Source organism: Piliocolobus tephrosceles, chromosome 13 (assembly GCF_002776525.5).
Source record: "Piliocolobus tephrosceles isolate RC106 chromosome 13, ASM277652v3, whole genome shotgun sequence".
Taxonomy (NCBI): domain Eukaryota; kingdom Metazoa; phylum Chordata; class Mammalia; order Primates; family Cercopithecidae; genus Piliocolobus; species Piliocolobus tephrosceles.
The window spans coordinates 30,204,347-30,221,308 of NC_045446.1; the positions used below are offsets into that span (position 1 = coordinate 30,204,347).

At 51.3% G+C, this 16,962-nt stretch overlaps 1 protein-coding gene across 1 annotated transcript in view; it reads left to right on the plus strand.

Annotated features, from left to right (window-relative positions):
* The window catches only part of ABTB2 (ankyrin repeat and BTB domain containing 2), a 209,434-nt gene that overhangs the window by 170,526 nt on the left and 21,946 nt on the right, over window positions 1-16,962 (plus strand). Inside the window, exon 4 of the mRNA XM_023185512.2 lies at window positions 16,151-16,303. Coding sequence (XP_023041280.1) covers window positions 16,151-16,303 — 153 coding nt within the window. The remainder of the gene's footprint in view (window positions 1-16,150; window positions 16,304-16,962) is intronic.

A 16,962-nucleotide genomic window follows, 5' to 3' on the forward strand; every position in this document is an offset into this window, starting at 1 on the left:
TCTCCTCCTCTCCTCTCCTCTCCTCTCTTTTGGCTAGTCAAGTGAAACAGTGGGAGTGGAGAAGGAACAAGGAAATCTGTAACTGGTTGTGATCGATTAATTGTAGAAACCACTGCACTCAGAGCAGCAGTTGGTTTTTAAGTCATCACTGATTGTTTATATAGGCAAATGCTTCAAGGTCAAGCTGGAGGTCAGTGGTTTCCCAATGGAGAAAGAAGTGCATCCTCTGAGTGGCTGTGGGATGAGGATCAAACCCCAGCTCTCCTCCTCTGGCTCTATGATCCAAGCAAATCACCTTACCCCTCAGAGTCTGGTTTCCTCCTGCATAAGGTGGAGATCTGAACTGTGCCCGCTTCCTAGGGTGGGGAAAGGCCCTGACGCGAGTGAGGTACCACATCGAGGCGCCTCTTTGTTCCATTCCAGATGCAGCAGGGAGAATGTTTCCCTCAGACAGCACTTTCCATAAAGAGGACGTGCCCACAGATAGGCCGTGTGTTCAGGCTGAAGAAGTGGGCTCGTTAATCTTTTGCTCAGCTTGCGAAAGTGTTTTCTTATCAAATAATAGAGATGATGGCAGTGCTGGCTTTATGCTCCTGACTTCTGAGTTCCTTAAATACCATTTCAAGATTTGCAATGTTAAGCTCTTTTCTCTCTTTTCCGCTCCCACTTTTTGTGCATTAAATTTCCATCTGTTTACCCAAAATGGAAGTAAATGAAATAAGAATAGCTATTGGGTGAATTAAGTACTTGTTTCCATGTATTCCCCAGGCTGGCACATCCACTAGCCTCGGAAGTGACTTGTTCACAGTCTACGGTGCACACAGGGACCTCCCCCTCCACTGCCAGGAACCCCCCTCACTATACCCTCTTTTTGTTTCCTTCACTGCACCTTTCTCTACCTGAAGTCACCTTGCTCATGTCCGTTCCTTCCCCACTCCTCCGGAATGTAAGCGCCCTCTGCCTGCCCTGTTCCTGCTGTGTCCTCAGCACGGTCCCAGGCATGTAGAGTAGGCAGTTAAATATTTTGTTAAGTTAATGAAATAGGTGGTAGAACCTAATGGTTGGGTTCTTTGGAGTTTAAAAGGCCATGATATGGGGTCCCGGCTCTGCCATTTACTAGCTGTGTGACTTTGGACAAGTTATATGATTTGCCAAGTCTCAGTTTCCCTCACTTGAAATAGAAAATGACTTGAAATAGTTTCAGAATGTTTTGTGAGGGGTGAATAAGGTAGCTACATGTTAAGGATGTGGCAGAGAAGAAGGTGTTTGTGCATGGCAGCTGCTGTTATCACCGTCACCATAAGCCTGTGTGAAGGCCAAAAAGACCAAGTTGTGTTCAGTGAGCAAGCAATCCAAAAACATTAGTAACAGCAAAAATCGTATCTTCTCAACATGCATGTCTTCTCTCCTCATCCATCCCTCCCTCCCTCCCTCAGTCCCTGCTCTTCTGTCCATCTTAACTCAGCCCTCACAGTAGCTGGGAGCCAGGTGTGTGAGAAAGATGAGAGGCTCACTTCACACCTGTAATCCTAGCACTTTGGGAGGCCGAGATGGGAGGATCACTTTAGGCTAGGAGTTCAAGACAAGCCTGGGCAAAATAGTGAGACCCCATCTCTACAAAAATTAAAATTAGCTGGGCACGGTGGTGCATGCCTGTAGTCCTAGCTACTCAGGAGACTGACTGGGAGAATCTCTTGAGCCCAAGAGTTGGAGACTGCTGTGAGCTAAGGATCTCACCACTGCACTCAGCCTGGGCGACAAAGCAACACCCCATCTCACCAAAAAAAAAAAAAAAAAAAAAAGCAAAGAAGATAATTAGGAAGACCACACCGCAGAGGGCTTGTTAAATGAGGCCCATTTTGGACAGGGACATCTACAAAATTTAGCCTTATCACAACCAAGGAATTCAAAGAACTCTACAAACAGGATTCCATTTACCTGTGGGATCAAAGACGAAGCCGCCTATCAGCGCCACTCTTTAAAGTTGGTGGTGTCCCTGGACCCACACCTGCTGGTTTAGCCATAGTGCCTATGTATAATGGGCTGCGGTTGCTGAAGGTTAAACTTGGGAGAGACCTGATCTATCTTTACATGGGCTGGAAGCATCTAGACAACGTTTTACAGTTTACAGAGCTTGTTTAGTACACAGCTCTCTAACAGGCTCTTACCGTAGCTCTTGGAGGAAACTATTACATTCCCATTTATAGCAAGCAGACTGAGGCCTTGAGGAGGTCCGAGGCGTGCCCACCATCACAGCTGGTAAGAGACAGATCTCAGCTCAGGAATGGAGGTCAGTTGTATTAATAATAATGCAGTGAATTCACATTGATCAGAGTGGTAAATCCCTTCCCCTCCCAGGAGGGAGAGGGTGAGACCCCGGAGCCAGGGATCTCGCTCAGTACCTCCTTTCCCAGAGTGGCGTGGGCAGCTTGCTGTCAGCTACCTGGGGCCTCTTTCTCAGCAGGCTTGCATTGCAGGCTCTGGGAGGCCAGCCTGGGGGTGGGCGTCTGCCCAGCATCCGAGAAGGAGCGAGCCAGGGATTCGGGGCAGGAAGTGTCAGTGCCACAAAACAGGGATAGAGACAGGACAGGATCCTGGCCCAGCCTCTGACAAGCACCCCCCAGGGCTGGCTGTTGCATGGGACTTCCTGTCCTATTGTTGGACCCACCCGTCCTCACAGAAAAGAAGACTGGGAACTGCCGGCCCGGGGAGCTTCATTCATTTGGAGTGTTTTTGTAACACGGGCAGCAACAATCCCCTTTGTCTGCAGTCTTACCAGGGTTCTCAATGCAGGGAATTCCCAACTCTAAAGGGAATTGATTTTGCTTTCTCAAAGAGGCCTGCTTCCGAGGTGAAGCAGGAGAGCATGCAGACCCTCAGGATGGGGGGAGGGCAGGAGCTGGGTGGTATCTGGAGCCAAGCCAGGCTGGTTCCTGGCTTGCTCTTACTTGCCTGCCAGGCAGCTCTTGGGATTTCTGTCCTCTTGCAAGACCAGCCGCTGTGACAGCTGTCTGTGACTTGCCCCTCCCCACTTTTGCTGCTTTAATATTTGTGGATTTGGGAGGAAAGGGCTCTTAAGGTACCTGGGGTGCACCCCCTGAGGCACTGGGGCCCAGCCTTCTGTTCCCGGTCGAGTTCAGGGCCTGATGAGGCTGTGAGAGCAAACGCTCGAGGTTGGGCAGAGCGGTGGCAGGGACTCCAAGATGAGTGTTTCTCCATCACGCCTCCTTCCAGCTTTCCACCCACCAGGGCTCAGAGCATTTCATGCCTGCGGTTTGGTATCCTGAAAGACCCCCAGGGCGGTTTGAGGATTTTTGTTGTTGTTTATAATGGACACATAATAACTGTATGTTTCTGGGCTACAGTGTGATGGTTAAATACATGTATACATTCTATAGTGATCAAATTAGGGTCCTTAGCATGTCCATCGCCTCAAACCTTCATCAGTGCTTTAGAAAAGATCCTCTTTTCTGGCTGTCTTGAAGCATATAATACATTGTTATTCACTATAGTCAGCATACTGTGTAAGGGAATACCAGGACTTATTTTTCCAATCTAACTATAACTTCGTACCTGTTGACCCACATCTCCCCACAACCCCACCCCAGCCTCCGTGACCACTCAGAATGGCTGGGTTTTTTGGAGCCAGACCAATAACCATTGGCTAGCTATGTCACCTTGGGTATGTGTCCTAGCCTCTCAAAGGCCGTTTCTGCATTTGTAAAATGCAGTATATCTCCCTTGCAGGGTGGCCATTTCAGAGGTAACTTAGGCAACATGGCCTCACACCCACCTGGCACACAGTAGGCCCTCAGCACATCTCAGCAAGGTGGCTTTGCTGCTCGGAAGGCAATGCCAGTTTTCCCTGCAGCTGCCCTTGGGATGTGGACACACAGAGCAGGGTCAGGCCCTTTCCTCCGAGCTTGCATCGTCTCTTCCTGTCTCTGGCTGCGCCGGAGTGCGCCACCCCTCCATGACCCCCATCCCATCAACAGCGCAGATCAAAACACTGCTTGCCAGTCAAGAATTTCACTCTCATATCGGGCTTCAAGAGCCCTCATGCCTCTGCTGCTTCCTAGAAGTTTCTAGAAACTCTTCAGCTGGCAGTCTGAATGGTTCTTCTTTCTGCTTTAGACCATGAGAGTTGGGAAAGGTGAGTGCTGTGTGATTCCAGTTAGCTAAATCCAAACAGGATTACCTATCCCAAGAGCCTAAACAAAAGTCTTCCATCCCTGGCCCACAGCCCAGCAGACAGGATAAACCTCGGGGTCCTCTCAGGTCTGCCTTGTTGGCAGAGGCCGATGGGTGGTGGCGGGTGGCCTCAGGAGGGAGGTATGTTTGAGCAGGTTGGAGGTCCCCACCTGTCTGGCCTCCATGTGGTGAAAGAGCTCGTGGTCTCTGGTGAGCCCCCACAAACACCGCGCATGGGAGAAGAAAGTGGGTCCCTGGCACATGGCTGCAGTGAGCCGGGCGTGGCCAGTAGGCCTGGGAGCTGCTTCCCAGTGAGGTGGAGAGATGGCGGCTTTCATACTTGCCACCCAAGGGTGTGGGAAGCACTGAGGCATGGGCCTGCTGGACCAGCTGCCTGCCCTTGTGCTGGGGCAGCCATGCTGGGGAGTTCTGGCCTGAGAAATGAGGCAGATGTCCTGGCCCTTGCAGGGCTAGGAGCCCTCCCTGCTGCGTGGGAAAGCGTGGAGGGGTGGAGGCCTGCACGCGGTCTCCGCTGGAATCTGTACCATCTCACCCACATGAGATGCCGCCCTGGAACCAGGCCCGGTTCCCAAGGACAGATGGCTGTGTACCCTCCACCGAGGCTCAGGCACGTGACATCTGCAGAACCACAGCCACCTTTTCCGATTCCTGGTGACAGCTCCATCCCTACATCCTAGCTGCCGTCCCAGAAGCCGCCTTGGCCCCAGGCTGCCGTGCTTCCCCTAGGACGTTGTTGCATTTGGAACAGTCTCCTGTGAAATGGCTGTCTTTTTACTGGGGAAATTATTTCCTTTTTTTTTTTTCTGAAAAGAACTCTTTGCCAATACCCAAGCCAACTCCAGCTTCTAGGAATGAAAGACGAAGCAGTTCCCCCTTTCATGAGAGCGCTCTGGAGCCCTTCGTGAACAGTTTGGGAGGCCGGGCGCGGCGGCTCAAGTCTGCGCAACATAGACCTGTCTCTACAAAAACAAAACAACAAAAAAAAAGAAAACACTTTTTTAAAATTAGCCAGGCATGGTGGTTGAGGTGCGAGGATCGCTTAAGCCCAGCAAGCGGGTTGGGGCTGCAGTGACCCTTGATCACACCACTGCACTCCAGCCTGGGCAAGAGGGAGACTCCCCCTGTTTTTTTTTTTTTTTTTTTTTTTTTTTTTTTTTGTTTGTTTGTTTAAAACACAAAATGTCCTAGAGTAAGAGCAGCCCCTGAAACCATGTGAGCAGCTAGAGGACTTTGCCTCCAGGAGTGAGAATGTGCCTTGTGTTTATAAATTCCAAAGTGGAGTTGCTAACACCGGCTTCTGTGCGGAGAGATGGGGAAACATCGGTGAGCAAAAATGCCTCTGCCTTCAGAGAAGATACACAGAGGAGAGACCGCACAAAACCATCCCAACCAAGTCATTGCAAATTGGACGAGTGCTGTGCAGGCACCAAGGTAGGGCTGCGTGCTGGAGGGCAGAGGGAGGCCTGCTTCCCAGGGGGTGAGCAGGAGCACTTCCCCCTGCCTGCAGACAGCATGAGCCCGGCAGCAGGCCGCCGAGGGTAGTCTCTCTAGCCGAGGGCAGTACGGTGACCATATGTTCTGGTGTGCCCAGCCCAGTTCTAGTTTATACCCGGTAGTCCCAGTGCTGGCAGTAGCTCTCTTTTTCCCTCTCAAAAGTCATCCAGCTGGGCACGGTGGCTTATGCCTGCCATCCCAGCACTTTGGGACGCCAAGATAGGCAGGTGGCTTGAGTCCAGGAGTTCCCGACCAGCCTGGGCAACATGGTGAAACCCCGCCTTACAAAGAAACACAAACATTAGCCGGGTCTGGTGGCACACACCTGTAGTCCCAGCTACTTGGGAGGATGAGGCAAGAGAATCACATGAGCAGAGGAGGTTGAGGCTACAGTGAGATGTAATTGTGCCACTTCACCTCCAGCCTGGGTGACAGAGCAAGACCCTGACTCAAAGGAAAAAAAAGTCATCCAGTTTGCGTGACAAATTGTGGTTACTGTACCTAATACTTGTCATCCCTAAGATGAAGGAGATGGGTCAGCGCCAGTTGAAGAATCTGAGTGGCTGTGGAATGTCGTCTTCAGAAGCTTAGACTCAGGGACACTGCCCAGGTTCATATCCCAGCTCTGCTCCTTGGCAGGTGCATGACATGGAGCGAGTGACCTCACCTCTCTGGCCCTCAGTTTCCCCATTATAAAATGGGAATAATAATAGTACCTGCTACATCAGGTGGCTCTGAGGAGCAGATAAGCCACTAGATGTCCAGGGCACTGTGACAGCTTCTTAGTAAATGCTCTGGAAATGTTAGCTGTTTGTGTTTTTCTATTACTCCTAGAGGCCCTGATTGTCACATGGTGGACCTCCCATCTCACTGCTAACAGAAACCCTCAGGCTCCCGTGGAGACCTGAAGGGCAACCCCTGGGGAGAGGCAAGGGAAGTCACCCAGAGCTAGTCATGACTTGGTTGGCTCTAAATTTCTGTGCCTACGTGTATCTGGGCAAGCTTCATCTAGTGCCTCTAATCTGTGCCAGATGAGTTTTAATAGGAAAAGTGTATTCCCCCCAGAGAGCCCAGTGCCCCACCTCAAGCAGAAGTCACCTGGGCACAAGTGGAGATTCTCTGTGGGCTCAGCTGTGGTTCAGAGGCAGCCTGGCTGCTGGAGGAGATGAGGCTGGGGGTCCAAAGAGGGAACCATGCCCAACTCTGCCTCCAAGCCATGCCAAACCATTCTGGTTTACCCAGCAATTCTAGAAAAATAATGAGTCCAAGATGTGAGCTGGACTAGAAATGTTTCTTTTGTGCAGAGTGAAATCTGACTTAGCAGGACAATGTTGGTTTTATCCTACATGGATGTTTTGGATTGGTATTAGGCCGTGGTGGCTGTGTGGAAATCTCAGGGAAGCTATGGTAAGGGCCTCGTTGCCGGCCCTGCAGAGTCAGCCCTGACCTTCCCAAAGAAGTCTGTTCGTGGAGCTGTCACTTGCTTAGGAAAAGCTTGACATCTTTGCAAGTTCCTGACGGTGCCACTTGGCACCCCCAGCCCCAGCCCAGACAAGACGGGGAGGGTGTGGGAGCAGTGTGTTTCACGGCATGATCCATGAGAAGGGGTGAGTCCCGGTGGATGTGACCCCATTCAACCCCAGTGCTTGGCTCTGACTCCCACTGAAGGTGGGGCAAAGCTAGTGGAAGAATTTAGGGCTGAAGGTGGGAACCAGTGGGGCCACCCTCTCCCTTGATCATCATCTCTGGCCTGTCCTTTCCTGGACTCCGAGGGTGCTTGCAGGTGGGGCGGATCACAGCTTGCGGGTGATGGGGAGCTCCTTTGGGAGCAAGCTTGTGGCACAGTGTACCTCCCAGCCCTGGGAGCCGGGCCTGCACACCGCAACGCTGTGTGCTCACACCCACCCTGTCTTCCCAGAGTTAAGCTTGGGCCTGGTCTCGAGGCCCTTCTTAGCTTGTGGGTGTGTCCAGGGTCTGCCTGAGTCTTTGTGTCCAGGTCCTGGTGGGTGGATGGAGAAGGGCACAAACCTGCTGGCCTCATATGCTTGGCCTGCCACGATGGGAGCAGAGACCCGAGGCTTGTGCTTGGGGCTCGGGTCATGTGGCCTCTGGTTACAGGCCTGTGGCCCATCTGCCAACCGGACTCACTCTGAGGCCCCTGCCCACCCCGGGGAAGAACAGAGCTGCTTTGAGCTGGAAACTGGAGGGTTTCCTGTTCCGTGTTGTTAAGACACCACTTAGAGGACTGTAATCCCAATCAATCATATGCTTGCTGAGTGCAACAGGGTTTTTTTGTTTTTTGTTTTTTGTTTTTTTCTCCAGGCTACAGGGACCTCTTAAAACCAAGGCCTTGGCCGGGCACGGTGGCTCACGCCCATAATCCCAGCACTTTGGGAGGCCGAGGCGGACTGATCAGGAGGTCAAGAGTTCGAGACCATCCTGGCCAACATAGGGAAACCCTGTCTCTACTAAAAATACAAAAATTTGCTGGGCATGGTGGTGTGTGCCTGTAGTTCCAGCTACCTAGGAGGCTGAGGCAGAAGAATCGTTTGCACCTGGGAGGCGGAGGTTGCAGTGAGCCGAGATTGTGCCACCTCACTCTGGCCTGGGTGACAGAGCAAGACTCTGTCTCAAAACAAAACAAAGGCCTTAGGAAGTCTGTACTCTTCCATTTTTTAAAGGGCAAAAAATAGCTTTCTCAGTCCCAGTTCCATTGAGGGGCCTTAGGCGACCCTTGGATTGAACAGTCAGGCTCACCTGTATGATTAGCTTAAAGGCAGATGAGAGAGACTGTTACGGCACCTGGGTCTAGCATCCCTATTGCAGCTGAACTGGCCGTGTAACCGTGAGCAAGGCGCTTCACCTCTCTGGGTTTCCTCTTCCTCCTCTAGCAATGAGGGGAGGTGGCCAGGGAGTTCCCATGCTCCTCGTGTAAAAAGACCCATTTCCATTGGTCTATTTCATGTGCTCCCCTTTATGTACACAAAGACAAATGCTACCAGAAAGCCACTGACCTTCTTAAGTGGCTTTGTCCATCTCTGGGATTTGTCCGCATGTATGTATGTGACGGTATTTAGGTTAAGGCTTTGGGCTGTTTGCAGCATTTGAGGGGTTGCTGATCCCTTGAAGTAATTCTCTGCTCAGCCACCCTTGCCACCACACATGTTCATGACCCAAGGCCTCTGGGTCTGTGTTCCTTGCTGTTGCCCCTTCCCCTGTGTGAGTTTTTTCACTGCCAAGGCCAAGAGGCTGCACTGCCAGAAACAGTTTCCAGCTCCCACTCGACATAGTGGTTGCATTTGTTTTCTCTGTTTTATGAGCCGGGATGGAGTGGGTGGTGGGCAGCCTGCTGGCAGACTTTTGCAGGCTTTACATGTTTATACTTGCTATGGGGGGAGGGCAAAGAGTTGGCTGGACTTTCAGAAGGCTGGAGCTGAGGCATTTAATAGAACCAGATTCCTAGAGCCCTTTTTGCTATTATATATTTTCTCTGTCAACAGACACTAAACTAGTAATAATAGTTAACATTTATGGAGAAGTTACCATATTCCACATATGGTGCTAAGCATTTTACATACATGCTTCCAGCTGTTTTGTGAGGTGGTCCTGTTATTTATACCCATTTTGCTGATGGAACAACTGAGACCGGGAGAGGTGAAGTAACTTGCATAGACCCCACAGCTGAACTCATTGGGAATACACTGGATTCCAACCCAGGCCATCTCCCTCAGGAGTCCTTGCTCTTGGTGACCATGCAATAAGTACAACTACTATCATATGGAGTCTGTGAAATAAAAGCAAAAGGGCTCTCATAATGAAAGGAGTTAAAAACCATGAACTTTGGCAATTTATTCTTTAATACAAAATATGGCCCACACAGGATGACGATCTGCCCAAGGTTATAGAGTAAGTCCAGTTGTAGCAAAGAAACTAGAACTTTCTCCCAGTGAGGACGCCACAGGGAAGGGGTCTAGCACCCCTCAGATCCCTTTGCCAGGAGCATGCATGCAAGCCATACGCTCCTCTAGGATTCACCAGCCCGTGTGCCACCAGGGCGAAATGCCAGCTCCATGCCAGTGCCACCTGCCAGCCCCTAGCAGTGTTGTCCTAGCCATCAGCTGTGGTCTTCCATAGCAACAGTCCTCAAAGTGTGGTCCAGGGACCCCTGAGGTCCCAGGGACTCTTGCCAGGAGTCCACAGGGCCAACACTATTTTCATAACAAGAAGTTATTTGCCTTTTCATTCTTGTTTACTCACAAATATCCAGGAGACTTTTCTAGAAACTGTGTGGCATCATGATGTCATTACTCTGACGGCAATGGGACATGAACTTATGTGTTCATGTGTTTAACATTTTCCCAGTTTTAATTTCTGATACAGCCAATATCCGTAGAATAACACACATAAACAAAAGCTCTTTGAGGTCCTCAGTAATTTTTTTTTTTTTTTTTTTTTTTTTTTTGAGACGGAGTTTCACTCAGTTGCCCAGGCTGGAGTGCAGTGGCATGGTGTAATCTCGGCTCACTGCAACCTCCACCTCCCGGGTTCAAGCAGTTATCCTGCCTCAGCCTCTTGAGTAGCTGGGACTACAGGTGTGTGCCACCACGCCCAGCTAATTTTTGTATTTTTAGTAGAGATGGGGTTTTGCCAAGTTGGTCTGACTGGTCTCAAACTCCTGACCTCCAGTGATCTGCCCACCTCAGCCTTCCAAAGTGCTGGGATTACAGGCATGAGCTGCCGTGCCCGACCAATTTTTAAGAGTATATATAGGGTCCTGAGACCAGGGAAAAAATTGACAACCACTATTCTGAGATATCAGATCCAGCTAAGGAAAAATTCAGCGGGCAGAAAGGCTGAACAAAGGGAGTTTTTCAGCCCCGACCTGGTCTCCTGGCTCTGGCCCTGCAGATACCTGCATTCGGGCATGGAACGGCCAAGCTCAGCCTATGGGAAACGCAACAAGCAGGAAATGAGAACTTCTGTGGGATCTTGAGGATAGTGCACACATCAGTCCTTCTCACCCTTGCTCCTTCAGGCCCTTTCACCCTGGAGTTCTGACACAGCCATGCTGTTGCAGATGGGAGTTTTTAGAGGGGTTTTCCAGAATGACCAGACATGCATGTCCAGCTTGTCTCAGCCTGCCCAGCAGACTCCATGGAATTACCAGGAAGGAAACGGTAGCCTGGAACCCACAGGCCACGGAAGGCATGTTCCTGAGAAAGTCCATGAATTACTCCTCTTTTTACCTTCCCATTGATCCCAGGCCGGGAAGGTGGGTGGGTCAAGGAGAAAGGCCTGAAGGGGTCAGTCTGGGGGCCGGCACAGCCTTGTTTGTACATGTGGACACCAGCCACCTCCCCAGAGGCAGAGGGCTAATCTAGACTTCTGTATATTGAAAGTATTGATCAGTTTTCAATTCAGGAAGCAGAAAGCATTCGAGCTATTGTAAGCAGGAGATGATTTAATACAGGGAGTTGGGGATTCACACAATCATTGGAGGAGCTCGTGGAGCAGGGTGTAGGCTGAGCATCCAGGAATGACGAACTAGCCCATTAGGGGAGCTGCTCCCTCTGAGACAGGGCCTGAAACTGTGAGTTTGAACAACACCTCTGGAGCTGCAGTTCAGGAGTAAAGTTGGAATCAAGAAGGCGTTGCAGCCAGGCATGGTGGCTCATGCCTGTAATCCCAGCATTTTGGGGACGAGGTTGGCAGATCGCTTGAGCTTCAGAGTTCAAGACCAGCCTGGGCAACATGGTGAAACCCCATCTCTGCTAAAAATACAAAAAATTAGCCAGGCATGGTGGTGCATATCTGTGGTCCCAGCAACTTGGGAGGCTGAGGTGGGAGGTTAAAAAAAAAAAAAAAGCTTTGCTATTGCTTTTATCATTTCACCATCACTACCACTGCCTCTGAAGCCTCAGATAGTTAGAAACTGGACTGGAATGTTCTGTAGGAAAAAAAAAAGACCTCAGTTTTCATGATCTGGTTTGCTAGCAAAAACAGACAAAGGGAACAAAGGTGGCCTCTGCCTCCCGTTCACTTACCACATCTCATGCAGCATATCTTACTGATAAAACCTAATTTCCAGAATCCCAGCTGCAAAGGAGTCTGGGAAATGCAGTTTTTAATTTTCCACCTCACCAGCCAAGATAGTAAAGTGAGGGCTAAATGAGCCAATCCCCAGTGTATACCCACCAGGATTATCAATATGGCGTTTTCTCAAGTGCTGAGTTCTAAGGAGCATGAGGCAGGGGGATGAACCAAGATGCCACCTGATTAGACCTCATGATTTCCCGAATTCCCTCTTGGATTTCCCCTAGTGCAGCTAGGAGATGCCCTCTTAGAGATTTAGTAGCCACACGTGGTGCTTTATCTTGGCTGTTGGCCACAATAGGGAAGAATGGCTGGCAAATCCACAGATTATCTTTTTGTTTACACTTCAGCCTCCAACGCTGATGGTTGAAATAAAGGCCTTTCCTGCAATCAGAAGGACTGATATATAGAAGCATGTCTCTAAGCTTGCCTTCTAGCCCTGTAATATAAGAATTGTGAAATATAAAAATATTTGGGGGGAACTGGGCATTTATGTTTAAGGGAATTCTTATAAACAGAGGGATAATTCATGAAGGGATTGTTGTTTCTTCCTAGACTACACTAGCTCCCCCCATAGAATCCCAGCTTCCTACTCGAATGAGTCAACACTAGGCTCTTGAAAATTATACACCATTCTTTTCTGGTCAGAAACATGACTTGGTCCTTAACTGAAAACCTGGGTACACTATAGTAAGTTACTGATGTTCATCCATACTTTTAGACACTCAGCAGAACTTTCTAATAATTTTTTTTTTTCAAGACAGGGTCTCTCTCTGTCTCCCAGGCTGCAATGGAGTGGTGCAATCATAGCTTACTGTAGCCCCCAGCTCTTGGGCTCAAGCTATCTTCCTGCCTCAGCCTCCCAAGTAGCTGGGACTACAAACGTGTGCCACCAGGCTTCGGTGAACATTTCTTGAGGATCTGCCATGTGAGGCCCCAGACTGGGCATATTTTGGAGAATACAGAGATGAGGGGAGGTCATTATTCCTGTCCTTAGAAGGAACAGTCTGGTTAGGAAGATGAGATGCATTCATGGCTATTGCTGTAAAGGAGAGTTCTGAGTGATTTCAGACCAGGAAAATATTTCTTCTATTTTTTTTTTTTTTTTTTTTTTTTTTGGAGGGGGGCGGTGGGGACGGAGTCTCACTCTGTCACCCTGGCTGGAGTGCAGTGGCGTGATCTCGGCTCACTGTGATCTCCGCCTCGCGGGTTTAAGCAATTCTTCTGCCTCAGCTTCCCGAGTGGCTGGGACTACAGGCGAGCACCACCATGCCCAGCTAATTTTTGTATTTTTAGTAGAGATGGGGTTTCACCATATTGGCCAGACTGGTCTCGAACTCCTGACCTTGTGATCCGCCCACCTCAGCCTACCAAAGTGCTGGGATTACAGGCATGAGCCACTGCACCCAGCCCCCCTTTTTTTTGGTGGGGGGAAGAGAATCTGGGAAGGTTTCTGAAGCAGGTGGCATTGGAATGGAGTCTTGAAGGATAAATAGGATCTAGACAAGCAGGGTGAGAGCTGTTCATTCTCACGTGGAGATGGGAGCAGGCAGGGTGGGCTTGAGGTGCATGAGTGCTGGTGGTGTGTCCTGGTGATGGGGGTGAGCCAGGGCGGGAGATAGAGCGAGGTGAAGTTCTGGGAGGCCTTGAAGGCCAGAGATAGCGAGGCTTTACTGGCCTGTGGCCCTCCCCTTCATACGGATCGGTGCGCTCAGTGGACCAGTTAAGTGACTCAAATCCAGGAATAGTTTTGGAAGTGACAGAACCAGAACATTAGAATACCTTCCCAAAGGAAAGACCTTCAAGATCACTTCTGATTACAGAAAATCCCTGACTTACGATGGTGCAACTTACAATTTTTCAGCTTTTATTTTTTATTTTTATTTATTTTTATTATATATTTTTTGAGACGGAGTCTCGCTGTGTCACCCAGGCTGGAGTGCAGTGGCCGGATCTCAGCTCACTACAAGCCCCGCCTCCCGGGTTTACGCCATTCTCCTGCCTCAGCCTCCCGAGTAGCTGGGACTACAGGCGCCCGCCACCTCGCCCAGCTAGTTTTTTGTATTTTTTAATAGAGATGGGGTTTCAACGGGTTAGCCAGGATGGTCTCGATCTCCTGACCTCGTGATCCGCCCGCCTCAGCCTCCCAAAGTGCTGGGATTACAGGCTTGAGCCACTGCGCCCGGCCAATTTTTCAGCTTTACAGTGGTGTGAAAGCTATATGCGTTTAGTAGAAACTACTTAGAGTACCCACACAACCATTCTATGTTTCACTGTCAGTGCAGTATTCAGTAGTTACACTGATGTTCAACACTATTATAAAATAGGTTTTGGGTTATATAATCTTGCCTGACTGTAGGCTAATGGAGGTGTTCAGAGCATGTTTAAGGTAGGCGGTTCAGTAGGTGAGGTGTATTCAATGCATTTTTGCTGAGGATATTTTCAACTTACAGTGGGTTTATTGGGAAGTAACCCCATCCTAAGTCAAGGAGCATTTACATTTTGTTTGCTAGTTTTTAAAATAAAAGCATTCTTTGCCCTCAAGGAGAGAAACTTTTAGAATTCTGGAGATGACCTGAGCTTTTGGAGACCTGAGATAGGGGTTCCAAGGGCAGCCCAGGATGACTCCCTGGAGGCGGCTTACTTCCTAGCTGAGGAGAGAGAATGGACATCTTTTTCCTGGCGGGAGCACTTAGTGGCATGTCAAGGGGAGAGACCGCAGTGACCGCACCGGCCGGACACTCCAAGAGCCCCAAGGGAGTTGGGGTGGCTGGAGGCCTGGCCGCCTGCCCCTGGCTGCCTGCCCGCTCCCTGGCTTCGTTTGAAAGGAAGGACAAGAGTGGCATGGGGAGGGGCTGCGAACAGGCAGGAGCCGGGAGGCTGACTTCTGGGCTGTCATCGGGGAGAACAGCATGAGTGAGGGACAGGGCTCCAGGGCTGCCTTGTTCCTGTGACAGAGCAGGGAAGGAGCTCCGTCCATTCTGGGCAGAGCAGGTGGGTGTCCCACGAAGTCATGAAGCCACAGGCTGCCATCCGGGCCCCTCCGCGGCGGGGAGGTCTGTTGGACGGCGAAGTAGTCTCCTGAGGGGGCTTCAACACGGAGCCTTGCCAGAGCTGGCAGAGGACAGAAACGCGCCCCCGCCGCCCTGACTGAATCTGAGCCGCTCGCCGCGGGCAGGGGAGGGCGCGGCCTGCGCCACAGTCAGGGCCCAGCACAGGCTGTGCACGTGGCGTCCCCTGGTGGCACAGAGCGGGCCTCATGCGCGGCGCCCCGGGAGTTTGCAACTCTAAGCCTGCCGCCGCCTCTCCTTGTTTTTGTGGGCTCTTAGTGATTCTCGGACCGGCTAGGACCATTCCTTTCTGTAGGACTTGAGGCCGCTGCTCTATTTTTTTTTTTTTTTTTTTTTTTGAGACGGAGTCTCGCTCTGTCGCCCAGGCTGGAGTGCAGTGGCGCGATCTCAGCTCACTGTAAGCTCCACCTCGCAGGTTCAGGCCATTCTCCTGCCTCAGCCTCCCGAGTAGCTGGGAGTACAGGCGCCTGCCTCCATGCCCGGCTAATTTTTTGTATTTTTCAGTAGAGACAGGGTTTCACCCTGTTAGCCAGGATGATCTCGATCTCCTGACCTGGTGATCCGCCCGCCTCGGCCCCGCAAAGTGCTGAGATTACAGGTGAGCCACTGCACCCGGCCGAGGCCACTACTCTTTCCTGAGCACCAAACTGGGGGCAACCGTAGCCTGGCACAGGAAGTGGTGTCAGCCCACCTCGGCCTAGGTGCCAGATGAGGAAGGAGTGGTCATTAATGTTGCACAACAGCGTAATATGCGTCGTCCCATTTGGCCTCAGGACAGCCTGGATAAGGAGGTATCACATGCGTGCTGCAGATAGAGAAACAGACTCGAGTGTGCTTGTTGGAGGGAATGGTGACCTGACGCTGCTGGTGGCAGCCCTGGGTTTGGACCTGGGTCTGTGAGACTCTTAGCTGTGCAGCTTCTCCCCTCTGCAGAGAATAACACTTGGGGACCCTGACTGAACTCTTTGGAGGGGGCAAGGTCCCAATTCCACACACTGGGAAACCGCTCCTTCCCTGAGTGACCTGAGGGCCTCAGGTTCTGCTAATGGCCCATGACGGAAATTCCTTCTGTGCATTGCAGGTTCAGTCGGGGTCTCTGTGAGCAGACGGAGCAGGTCCCCTGCAAGGGGTGATCAGCCTTGGTGGCCGCCTGTGAGCATGTGTGTGCTTGAGGGGTCCCCTGCTGCCTTTCAGGGAGCACTCTCCCTAGGCCTGACCCTCTCTCTGCTGCCCTGCAGGGACCCCATCCCCGGCCTGACCCTCTCTCTGCTGCCCCACAGGCCCTTCATGCTGCTGCCACCCCTCATGGAGTGGATGCGTGTGGCCATCACCTACGCAGAGCACCGCCGCAGCCTCACCGTGGACAGCGGCGACATCCGGCAGGCGGCCCGGCTGCTGCTGCCTGGTCTGGACTGTGAACCTCGGCAGCTCAAGTATGAACCAGGGAGGAGGGAGGGCCCTGGCATCCATGTCCTGCCCCCAGCGGCTGCCCTCTGCTGGCTTCTTCCCCAGGTGGCTGGGAGCGGGTCAGAGAGCAGGGGCTGCAGCACATTTGAGCTGCTCTAAGGGTGTCCTCTGCAAAGGCCAAGGCTGAGTATGGGAACAGATCTATTGTAGACCTTGGCTGCTGTCTGGAAGCGTCTCCTGCAGCTACTGGTCTGCTACACAGAGGAGACACACATTGGGACTAGGGCAGGAGAGCCCACACATCTGACTCTGGGATACTTGGGGGCTGAGGGGCAGAAGTGGGCCCATTCTTTCCTCTGTTCCTGTAATTGACACCACATGGAGCCCTTCCTGGGTGCAGGTGCTGTGAGCCCTTCCTCTTTATGTGTATTATCTTAGTCCTCATGACAAGTGTAGAGAAGAGGCAATCATGCCCATCTTACAGATGAAGAAGCTGAAGGTCAGAGGGGAACAGTAGCTTGCCCACAGATACTCAGCTAGCACTTTACTGTGCCCAGATTTGAGCCCAGGTCCATATGGCCTCCAAGCCTGTGCTCCTAATTTCCTTCCCTAAGTGCCTCTCACAATAGACTCATTTGCTGAGGAGCTTTTCTAGAGAAGCTTCCCTGGCCATCCGCGGCCCGTG